Below are 12,220 nucleotides of genomic sequence, written 5' to 3'. Positions count from 1 at the left end.
AAACTAGCTTATGGACTTGTGAAAACACTTAGTGGACGACCATCTTGTTCTGGTTCTTTTCTATAAGATGATTGAATAAGTGGAGTGATTTGTTTTTTTAAAACTTAAATTTTTCTTATTATTTTATTGATTTATTTATTTTTTACTATTATGTCGATTTAACTAAACTTTTCATTACTTAGGAAAGGACAAAGCATTTAATGTCCCAACCCTTCCACTTTACTTCCTTCCATCTACATTGATTTCCACATAATCACTTTTTTCTTTCTTCTAGACTTTTCATTACTTAGGAAATGACCAACCATTTAATGCCTCAACCCTTCAACTTTACCTCATTCTATCTCGTGTTACCTTCTTCTCTTTTCACTTTAAACAATTGTTATGTTAATTCAAAACTAATTTATTAAACAATTTTTTATGCATGTTTTTTTGGTAAAAGGGTAAGTGGTCCCCCTAATTACAAGCTAACAATCTAGTTGAATAATGAACGTATGTATTACCTATAAGAAAAAAAAAATTAACGGGTTATAAAGGATTATTTTGCTAAGGTTAATATAATTTTAGAAATTTATTTAATTAAGAGAGGTTTTTTTTAATCTTTGTTAAGTTTTAAAAATTATTTTAAAATTTTGAGTAAAATAACGGATATTTTTTTAATTTTTGTTAAATTTCAAAGTTTTATTTTAAAATTTTAGCAAAATAATAGATGTTTTTTTTTAACCTTTGTTAAATTTTAAAGGTTTATTTTAAAATCTTAACAAAATAATGATGGTTTTTTCGTTAAATTTCAAAGATTTATTTTAAAATCTTAGAAAAATAATGGTTTTTTTTAACCTTCGTTAAATTCCAAAAGTTTGTTCTAAAACCCTCAGTAAAATAATGAAGATTTTTTTAACTTTCGTTAAATTTCAAAGATTTATCGTAAAACCTTAATAAAACAATCCAAATTTTTCAAAGTTCAATAAATAAATAAAATTAAATTTATTTATAAATAAATAATTAAAAATGCATCTAATAAATAATTCATTGTGAAAATGATAAGTAATAAAGTTAATTTCTTCTTGCAATCTTTAGCCAATAACACACATGACTTTGAAGCCCACATCTGATAGATAATTCAATTATTTAGGATATATAAAGCAGTGATAAACACCAATTGTTGTTGAGTTAAATAACAGTGGCTTGTGACCCAAGTTTGGGCAGCAAGGTGATGGAAAGAAGAAAATGGTGTCTTATTTAGTGTTTCTTCTCCTTAGATATAATAAACATAAGTGTGGTTGAATTATGATTCCATGTTAGGACTGTTGCCCATGACCATTGAGCTTGTGCCGAAAAGCAGTGTGTCTATTGTAAAAGAGAGAAATCAGGAGGATTGTTAGAGATGGTGGAAAATGGGGTTGAATGTTATTTCAAACGCAAGTCATTTTACGAAAATTTTGAAACTCATGATATTTTACGGATGCTATTAAATCCATAGTATTTTACAAAAGGTTTTGAAATCCATGATATTTTATGGAGGTTCTTAAACCTATGGTATTTAACAGGGGTTCTGAAAGACTTTTTCTGAGGTTTAAGAAACCCCGGGGAACACCTTCCCCAGGAATGGTTTAGTGGGAAAACTGTAACTTTGGGTAAATGACTTAATAGAGGTTTTAACTTTAGATAATGTAAAAATAAACCCCTGATAAAACCATTTTTTTCTTGTAATGATTATTATACCCATAAACATTTCAAAAAATAATATTACTAAATTACCAACTTACAAGACCAGTTGTTGCATAAAAATGACACCAAGTACATATAAAAATGACTTTATAAAAATGATGTTGATGATACAAAGTTCATAAAAATGAGGCAGAAGTCATATAAAAATGACATGAATGACATATATAATAATTTATATAAGTAATGTCCAAGATTAATATTTTTCTTCAGGTTTCAAAACTATTATCTCTTTAATTGATACACTTGGTTATCCAAATTTTTCTATTTAACGTATTAGTGATATTTTATCATTTCAAAACTCCATTCTTAACTCCTATTTTGTTCTCTTTTGGTTGTGTTCTCCATTAGTTTTAGTTCTTTGCTTTTGTTGAGCTTTATTTCATGAGTGTGAATGGATTACTATACTTTATATTATTGAGCTAGCTTACACATTGTTAGGGAAACCTCAATGTATACTTCTATTAAAAAGTTAAGCACTTTTAGAATTATTCAAGCCCTTAGCAACACTAGGGTAGAGGCGAATGTGGATCTTGAAGTTTTCGTATCGAAAAACCCTATGTGTAGACATTCTTAAGATGATAATTCTTTCTATAGGATGTTTGATATTTAAATGAATCGTGGATACAATATTTTTTATCTTATTTAAGTTTACCCAAGTAAGGTGTATTTATGACTATGTACCTTATCATGAACGTTGATAATTGTTGTTTAACAGATAAATTTAAAAGATTCCAGTATAGACCGTTTAACACAGTGATAAATTATCAACATCAAATGGATGATAGTACACACAAGGTCACATGACCCCAAGTCATCTTTCCAACGAATCCAATTACGAATCTAGTGAAACAATGTTCGAAACCTATCTGCAAGCAATGAAAGTCAGCAATAACAATAAAGCAAATGGGGGTTGTAATTGTTCAACGGGAAAAAATAAAAAAGATGATTACAAATAGTAGAGAATGCATGTTGATTCCCAAATTTATTCATCATGAATTCCAAATTGGTTTTCCCTAAGATTTTCATTCTTCAATTTTCGCACAGATGTCAAACTTAATCAAGCAATCTTCAATCAAATTCAATAGAATCTTATCAACAAAACAAAAATCTACTGATGTATTCAATATCTCACCAATTTCAAGTGTCTACTCGAGAGATGTTTATCTTTTACCTCTCGAACTAAGCAAACAACACATTGATTAGAACTAAGTGCACTAACCAAGAAATCTAATTAAAGAAAAGAACTAAATTTTCAACAAGCATTCAAAAACAATTCCCTTGACTGAAACTAGATTTCAAAATGACCAAAAGTATAGCATAATTTGCTTTGAAAAATTGAAGAGCAAAACTTTATTGAATAAAACCTCATATTTCACTAGAAAATCACAAGGAAATCAATCCAAAAGGATTTGACCTTCCATACGAAAGAAAAAACAAGAAAAATACAAAAAAGGAAATCAAATTAGGTTTAGAGTGTGTTATGCAGTTATGAAACGCGATGCAAAAACTAATCTCGTTCTTCCTCTGACGTCTCTTATAATCCTTTTTTTCTTTGCACAAAATTGAATTCATAATCTACATCTGAATATTGTTTTACAATAATCAAATGTTTTCTTTCCATATTTCGAATTATCAAGAAAATATCTTCTTTCTCGATCAGCTCCATATCTCATTCTCGCTTCTCTTTCAAATATTTTATTTCTAAACTTTGTTTAGATTTACGCATTGATTATAATTAAACTCGGCATTGTTGCGAGATATATTTGAAGAAGATTTACTTGAATAATATCTTTGAAGGAAATTTGCTATGTTTTTTTGTGTGTTTAATATGAGATTTTAAATTTTAGAAATTCGAGAGAATATCCCGAAGAAGATTTACTTCCGATTTTGGTTTCGAGATATTGTAGATTTAATTCTCTAATTCTTTAACTCATATTTTGTTTCCCGTTTTGATTCAAAGAAGTAAATTGAAATTTCATGTGATTCGGCCCACTCCAGTGGTAGACACTTCATTCAAACTGTCTAGTCAAATGCTTTTATTATCGATCAAACCGTCTATTGTGAATACAACACAAGATTAGTAAAAATAACAGTTGAGGACAAAATAAACTCAATTAGATGAATCTCAATTAAAATAGTGGATTTATTTATTATTATAGTCCAATAATATGTAATTAAATCTTTAAAGTGAGAATAAAATTATATACATCAAATGTCTTTTGGATATTCTCCTTCATTGAGATTGTCCTTAACTCTTTCACGTGTTCCCCTAAAAAGTCTACCAAAACATCTACAAATGACTCCAAACTACCCTAAGTTACACTAAGATCCACAAAATTATTCAAAAAATAGGACATCTACCAAAATCTCTTAGTTCACCATCACCCTATGAACATTGTGGTTTTTCATTACCATCGAGACACCACCAAATCATCTTCCTGTGGTATAACTCCTTGTTAATGTTCATTTAAAAAACATAACATTTACATTTTGTTTCCCTTATGAAGTGTTGATTTTGTGGAAACATACATGATTGACTTGCTATATCTTTTTCTAATGGAGATTATGGTTCACCCTTTAGAAAAATATTTTATCATTGTATTGAAATTGCCCAATGTGATTATTTTATGCCCCTTATGATTTTTTTATTTATGTGATAGCCTTTTGCATTAACGTTCATACCCATTTTGCTTATGATAATTCCCAAAAATCCCTACTTCTTTAACAACTTAAAGAAAAATAATTCTTCATATCATATCCAAATGCCCTTGTGAAAATGGCACCATGTGTGTTTATATGCTTTAACCTATATGTGAGTCATGAGAAGGAACTAGAGAAACCATGTAGTATTTACATTCCACAACAACTCCTTCCTCAACACTATGCACCTTATTCGTTCAAAATCCAATTGATCAATTCCTTTGTTCAAAGAATCATTGAGTCTCATATGATTGGAAATGTTTTCCCTCTACTCTTAAGTGCAACCCCTTGCAACTTCCTATAATTTAGACCCCCCTGTCCAAGTTGTATTGATTTCCTTATTTCTTCTCTCCTAACCTCTTCTTAATCATCACCTTTTTAACCTCAATATGTAAGGATGTCCTTAATCTCACATCCATAATATTTTTTTTCTTTTTCATTGGATCAAAGATTTTGCTAAAAGATTGAGCTTGAAGTCGTTTTATAAATGCATCCTACATATTCCTTTGCTTGGATTCATCTTGAAGATTGCTAAACTAATTTAGGGTTGTGTTCGATAATGTCCCACTAAATATTTTATATTGAACACCATCTGACCCTTCATTAGTAAAAATTAAGCTCAAATTCTTTTACACGGGGACCATGGTCTTTTTTCTGGTGAAAATGTCAACTTTGGGTATGTGACACCGCATACCCCTCCCCCCTTTTCACTTCTTCCATTTTTTCCCTCTCTCCCTCCATTTCTCTCTCTCTCTCTCTCTCTCTCTCTCTCTCTCTCTCTCTCTCTCTCTCTCTCTCTCTCTCTCTCTCTCTCTCTCTCTCTCCCTTCTCTCTTCATTTTCTCTTCCATAACTCATCTATTTCAAAATTTGATCACGCCATATTTTAGTTGAGGAGCCATGCTACATTTCTACCTTATCAGATTTTCAAACAGAGTAAGTTCATATTTACTCTAAAGATCTCTTATTCTCTGTTTTTCTTTATGATTTAGTCATCAATATTAGTGGGGCTAGTTGAGAAAAATGTTTTTCTCAACTTGATTAAGCTCATACTAAAATTTGATGATGTTTGGATAACTTGCTTTAGGTCCCTAGATTTTATAGTGGTTCCCATACTTGAACCATAATTTCCTTGGGTTAAGAAATTACAGGTAAGGGAAACTAAATTTAATTTTTAATAACACCCTAGGCTACAAGATCTGAATGAGGAAGGGACGTGGTCCCAAGTTTCATTTTCTCCTGCAAGGATGTTATTTGATAAAAATGTTTGATTTTATTTTATGTTGTGTGAACAGGTATAAATATTAGATTTTGATAGTTTGGAAATTAAATATTATTTTTTATGTTAGAAAGGTTCTTGAATGTTATTCAATTTTTAGTGTTATGTGATTGAATGATATGTATCATATATGAATGATGAAAATGATATGGAATTGAATTCATACATTTGAGATGATGTATGGACTGATGTTTGTTTGTGTATTAAGTATTGATGCCTATGTGGTAACAGAGATCTCCAAGTTTCATTGATGATCTAAGTCACATACACTAAAATATCAGGTGGTGAGAAGCTGATGGGGGAGTTCATGCGCATCGTGACATATGAGATGCACGACTTGGGTTGTATTAAACTTACCCTGATCCTTTATATTGGATTCACTGATAATCTTTGGATAATGTCTTAGTCTCTGTTAGGACTTACTTAATACGGGTCTTCCAGAAGGCGTCAATTATTATTCTATTGTTGAATATCCTGGATGTATAGATCCATGTGAGGTCTATATGATTGTTTTTACGTTGGTATTTGAAGAAGATTGAATAATTGAGAAATTGATTCATGTAATTTGGTTTGTTTTTTTATTGTATATATTATAAAACTTTGTTTTCACTAGCTTACCTTTGTTTTTCTTGTTGTGTTTGAACTGCGATGATTGTACTATGTACACGAGCATATGATCATACAGGTGCAGGAGAGCCTTAAAGGCTTTAGAATTTTGTTTTGAGCTATGAATTTGTAAATATTTATATTTCTATAAGTCCTAATAATGTGTTAGGAATGTTTCAAAAAGCTCTAAACTTGTATAAAAATATGTAGAACACATATTATAATGGTTAGATGTATTTTCGGGATGTTAGAGGATATAACATAATAAGGTGTCATTGGCTCATTCAATATTTCCAGTGAGAAAGGTTGAAAGTCTTGATTTATCTCCACCTCCACTGAAAGTTAGGACTTGGGGGTTTGTAGTAATTTTTCATTTCTTTAATGATATTGATCTTGCACATGCAATGACTCTTCTATCATGTGCTGAGACTCATCATCGTCCCTCTACAACTCCTCCTAATTTTGTTGAGACTCATTTACCCTCTGTTTCGCCTTTTCATTTTTACTTATACAATTCTTTTATCCTCACCATGAGGTTTTGCAAGGTTGGGGTTTGCTTCCCCTTTCTTGTGAAACAAAGTAGTATAGGAATTTTTTACTTGACTTGGTGAATACCAAAATGTTCTAATAAAAATATTCAATATGAGTTTTTCATTCTTGAGTCTTGGAGCTCCTTATTTATAATTAATTAGTGTTAGTGTTAAAATTAAGTTTTCTTGATGAGTGTTCTACGATTAGGAATAACAATAATCAAGAAAGTATCTACCAATTCCATTACTTATCAAGTAGTCGCATCCAAAAATATTCACTTTTTTTAAAATTTATAAGAATTTTTAAATAACATGTATATATTTTTTAAAACAATTAATAAGATTATTTAGAAAATAATTATTAAAATAAAAACTCAAATAAGATTTTGATCTTGAAGTTGCATGAGAAAGCATTAATACAAATAAATCTAGTATTTTAAGAAAACAATTTCATATAAAATTACACCATAGAGTACAAATTTTTGAAAAAATAACTTCTTAAAAATTATAACTTTGATTTCATAAGTCTAAGTAAAATATAAATTTATAAAATGAAAGTTTAAGTAATTCTTCATTTATTAATATTTTTATCAACAATAGATTTATTGTGATCGTTTAATTTTTAAAATAATATTTCAATAAAAATTATTCACCATAGATAGTAATTATTCATTCACATGTTGAGTATGGTGATTTGCACTTGTAATTTATGGTAATTATTAACCATAGATAGTAATTATCCATTAACATATGGGTAATTAAAATAAATGTATCCATACACATTCCATATTGATTAATGGTATCATTTAGTACCCATTGCTATATTTAAATATTTAAAAACAGTTATTTGGATAAGATAATCTTAATAGTGAAAATGCATTTTACAACTAACATTTACCAACGAATAAAGATTTTAAAAAAAATTAGAATTCATAATGTATATTTTCTAAATTTTAATACTCTTCGATATCGAATTTATCGGTATATATACATTTATGAGTCTCAAGAATGAAAGGAAAGTGTTTGAGAATACTGAGTCACTTATATAACCAATATAGAAGTTTTGAATTTGAAGTATGAGGGAAAATATTATCATATCGTAGATTACACGCTACCATAGTGGTCCACATCAAACCTACCTGTATAATATAACTGAATTGAAATAAAAAGAGATGCGTTGTTATTGACTGAATTATAAAATTTGGTTTTGAGTATGAAAGTTATTATAAAAAATTATACTAATAGAGTGTTGATGGAGAATTAATTTGATTTGATTTATTGAGAAATGAAAAGGACGCATGTCTGTTAGAAGGTTGTAAAAGAATAATTAATTTTGTTGCGTTAAAAGTTGCATGAGGTGTTGTCTTGGAGTGTAGCATTGAAGTGGTAGTGTGGGTATGGCGGTGGAGGTTTGCGCAGTGCATGTGGGAATGCTTCAGATTCCATTTCCTACCGCTCCCTCTCTAACGGTCATATTCTTTTAGCCGTTGAAACCCTTTTCAAATTATCGCCTTTTTGTTATCCTCCTTTCAATACTACTTATTTTACAATTTTTCTTTATCATCACTTAAATAAATTACAATCTAAATTCTCAAATATAATATATTTTATATGCGAAAAATAAAATAGAAAGAGACTTTAGTCCTGTAGGGTCCAGAGGCAACAACAGCGTTTTCCCACAGCTTCATCTCACGGTTGAAATCGCATCACAGACTCCTATAAATACCTTCCTTTCTCCACTTTATCAAATTTCCCAGCAGTGACAGACGGTAAGGTACAGGCGAAGAAGGTAAGTTGAGAAAAAAAAAAAGGAAGAATGGGTTACGTTTCTGTGAAAGTGGTTCTAATATCGACGGGGGTTTTATCAATGGCAATGGGTTTGAAACTCACACTCCCTTTCCTCGCGCATTTCTTCCTTACTGAAGCCCCACACATGTGGACCTTCTTCCTCACCTGCTTCACTCCTCCCTACCTCTACATCCTCCTCAATTTCATCATCCTCACCATCCTCGCCTCCTCCAAACTCAACAACCACCTTCACCACCACTCCCCGCCGGACAACACCCTCCTCCTCCCCTCCGACTCCCCAATCTACCACCGTCCACTTCCTGCTGTACAGATCCCCGCTCCTGACACCGTCCACCTCTCCGCCGACGCACAAGAGGACTACACCGTCTCTTCTGACGAATACCTTTACCAGACCAAACCGACGCTGAATCACGATGCGGCCAGGGAAGCCAACGCCTCTGTCGGTTGCGTTTACGACGAGAACACGCCCGTCAAAGCGGCGGTTCAAAACGACGATGCCGCTGCCGTTCTCTCTCCGAGCCTGCAGAGTAAAGATTCTTCGGATTTTTTGTTCGCAGATGAGAACGAGAAACCGCCGGTTTCTGCCAGATTCAGTCACCGGAAAGCCTTCAGAGCCAGTCCCGAAGGTATCGTAATCGTAACTACAACAGTGGTATTGTTTATCTGTTGATTTTTGTATTTATTTAAATTTGAAATTGAACAATAATAAAAATAAAGTGAAGTGAAGTTGTTTTGAAAGATGTTGAGCAAAGCATGAGATTGTCAGATAGATGCTCTTAATCGCGTAATCAAAGGTGTGTGTATAATAAAGAGACTATTACGTAAAGTAGTAACATAAATTTCAATCCTAATTTGGAAATATTTGTTACAACAAACTTATAATTAGAATTGAAATATTGCTGTATGATGAGGTGTCTGAATTGGTTTCGGTTATGATGTGGTGGTTTAGGGGGGAAGGTGTTGGGAGTGGCGAAGGCGAAGAAGCAGGAGACATTGGAGAGCACTTGGAGGACGATAACGGAGGGGCGAGCGATGCCGTTAACTCGGCATTTGAAGAAGGCGGAGACGTGGGAGACGCAGGGGACGCCGTTGAGGGATTTGAACGGTGGGCCTGTGATGAAGAAGTCGGAGACATTTGCCGGGAGGGAGAAGAACGCGTCGACGCGGCTGAGGAAGGAACCGTCGCTGAGTCAAGACGAGTTGAACCGGCGAGTGGAAGCGTTCATCAACAAGTTCAACGCGGAGATGAGGTTGCAGAGGCAGGAGTCGCTGAGGCAGTACAGGGAGATGATGAATCAAGGAGCTCACTGACACACACAACAACACATTTTGCTTTGCTTCACTCACCACTGCAATTATCCAATTTGGGGTAAACGAAGAGAACGATGCCTTAAATAGCTTTCGAAACAGATGAAAACCAGAGTGTGATTAAACAAGTTTTTGTGTGTTGCATTGGTTTTTTGTTTCAGGCAAATGAAGGAAACACAGTTTGGAATAGAAGGAAAATTGTAGTTTAGTGTGAATCATGGAAAATGTTTTGGGGATATTTTTCAATTTCCATCAATTGGATTATTATTTTTTTGGTTCTTTATTATGTTAATAGTAAAGTTTCATCTTGTGCTTTTACCTGAGGCCATAACAACCGAAAGGTTTAATCTTTTTTAGCAGAACTTGAGAAGGTTTAATCATGCTTTGTTAACTATATTCGTTTTATCTTAATTCCCGATTTTAGTATATGAAAACTCTATTATAATTTATACAACTTTTTATGCTTTTAGTACTGTATAACAAACTAGTAGAGGTAAAAATGCCATCAATTTCCAGAATATGGTTTGAATTCGAATGGATAATTATTTGAATTGGAATTTATGCTAATTTTTGAAGCTATAAATATAATCAAACACCTCTTAATGTAAAAACTGTGTATATAAATGTAATTAGATGTTTGCTTTCACCATTGAATGATGTTTAGCAAGGAAAAGTTTCGAAAGTAGTATTAATGAGTAAAAACCAAACACAAGCTTATTAGTTCTCATTAAACACGAAACTAAGTTTAAGTGTAGATTAAACTATGTATGTATGGATCACCACATTTTTAATATAATGTTTTAAAAAAGTGTTATTAATGAATAAAATTAATTCTCATAGTTAATTACTCTTATGATTACCGTTTAACTATTCATTAATATGATCAGAAAAGCAAATATAAAATTATATAATATCTTCTTAAAAAAAATTCTTTTTTAAATGCACCTCATACTTAAAAGCCGTAGATAATGTCCAGTATCCATTACAGTATTGCATATATAGAATAGAACACATAAATAAGGTAAAACAAATATATTATCATATATTATTTTTTATATTATATATTACGAGAATTCGTTATTAAAAAATGAAAATTAGTTTTATATACCAATAGCGTAATTTATAAAAAAATATTTTTTTTTCTTTAGAAACAGTTTTTTTATTAAAAAACACACTTTTATGATAAAAAAATAAATAAGGCGTAACCTATCAAGTTATAAGTCATTATTACAAAGCAACGTAACCTTCCAGCAAACATGTTATCACATATGTTAACTTCTATTATATCATTTTTTATCCATTCACAATAAATAAATAAATAAAACAACTTTTGCGTTAAGAATGTAAATTAAACTCTAATTATGTTCAAACTAGTTATTTTATAAAAAAAAGTTATATAAGTCAATCAAAAATCATTTTGCAAGCAATTTCTAAACTAGTTAGTTAAGTTTAGCGTTCAAAATATGATTTCTTTTTCTTATAGTAATTTTCTTATATAGATTTTTTTCACATAAAAAAACGAAAAAACATGGGAAAAAATCAAAGGTCCTTAAGAGAAATCATAAGAGATAAAAACCTTAACCAAATTACTTTATAAATGAATGAAGTATTATACAAATGGTAGATAGCTAAACCATTTATATATTCATACATATAAAAGAATAATTATGAAATGAAAAAAGAATATTTAGTGAAAAAGGAAAAAAGCTTTTTTTTTAAAAAAAAAATAGTATCTAATTTATGCGGAAGTGCGGTTAACAAGTTGTATCAGATTATAAATAAAAATAAAATACTTTTTACTCAAATAAACTCACATTGAAACAACTTTTACTGTGTCAAAAGTAATATTTTCTTTTTTGGTTTACAATAGGAAGGTAGCTTATGAGAAAAATGGATTTGTATAATGCAATGAATCATGATGAGAGAGAGACAAGCTCTGTTTTTCAAAAGCCATAATGCATGGTTTCTGAAGAATGTTGTAAATTTCTCATTCACTAATTTGTTCAATATCACATGGAAAAGAAGAGTAAAATTGGAAGCAGAAAACAACAAGGTTTGCCTCTTGGCTACATGATAAAGCAGTTGCACACAAACAGAAGCAGCCACATTGCTTAGTTTGTTGGACACTAAAGAATCCTCCACATTCTTCTACTATCATCAAACTACTTCTCATATTCAAAACTCACATCATAATGAAACATCACATTATGGATGTAACCTATAAACAAAGAGAAAAGAAAATAATGCATGAGTTATGTTGGAGA

At 31.0% G+C, this 12,220-nt stretch overlaps 1 protein-coding gene across 1 annotated transcript; it reads left to right on the top strand.

Moving 5' to 3' along the window:
* Window positions 1-8,575: 8,575 nt before the first annotated feature.
* On the top strand, window positions 8,576-10,274 carry LOC137835360 (uncharacterized). The gene is made up of 2 exons (XM_068643835.2): window positions 8,576-9,274; window positions 9,598-10,274. The coding sequence occupies exons 1-2, from the start codon at window positions 8,656-8,658 to the stop codon at window positions 9,957-9,959; spliced, it is 981 nt and encodes a 326-aa protein (XP_068499936.1). The 5' UTR covers window positions 8,576-8,655; the 3' UTR covers window positions 9,960-10,274.
* The last annotated feature ends 1,946 nt before the right edge of the window (window positions 10,275-12,220 follow it).

The sequence above is a fragment of the Phaseolus vulgaris genome, chromosome 5 (genome assembly GCF_051622355.1).
Source record: "Phaseolus vulgaris cultivar YP4 chromosome 5, ASM5162235v1, whole genome shotgun sequence".
Taxonomy (NCBI): Eukaryota; Viridiplantae; Streptophyta; class Magnoliopsida; order Fabales; family Fabaceae; genus Phaseolus; species Phaseolus vulgaris.
This window is presented reverse-complemented; position numbering and strand designations above follow the sequence as displayed.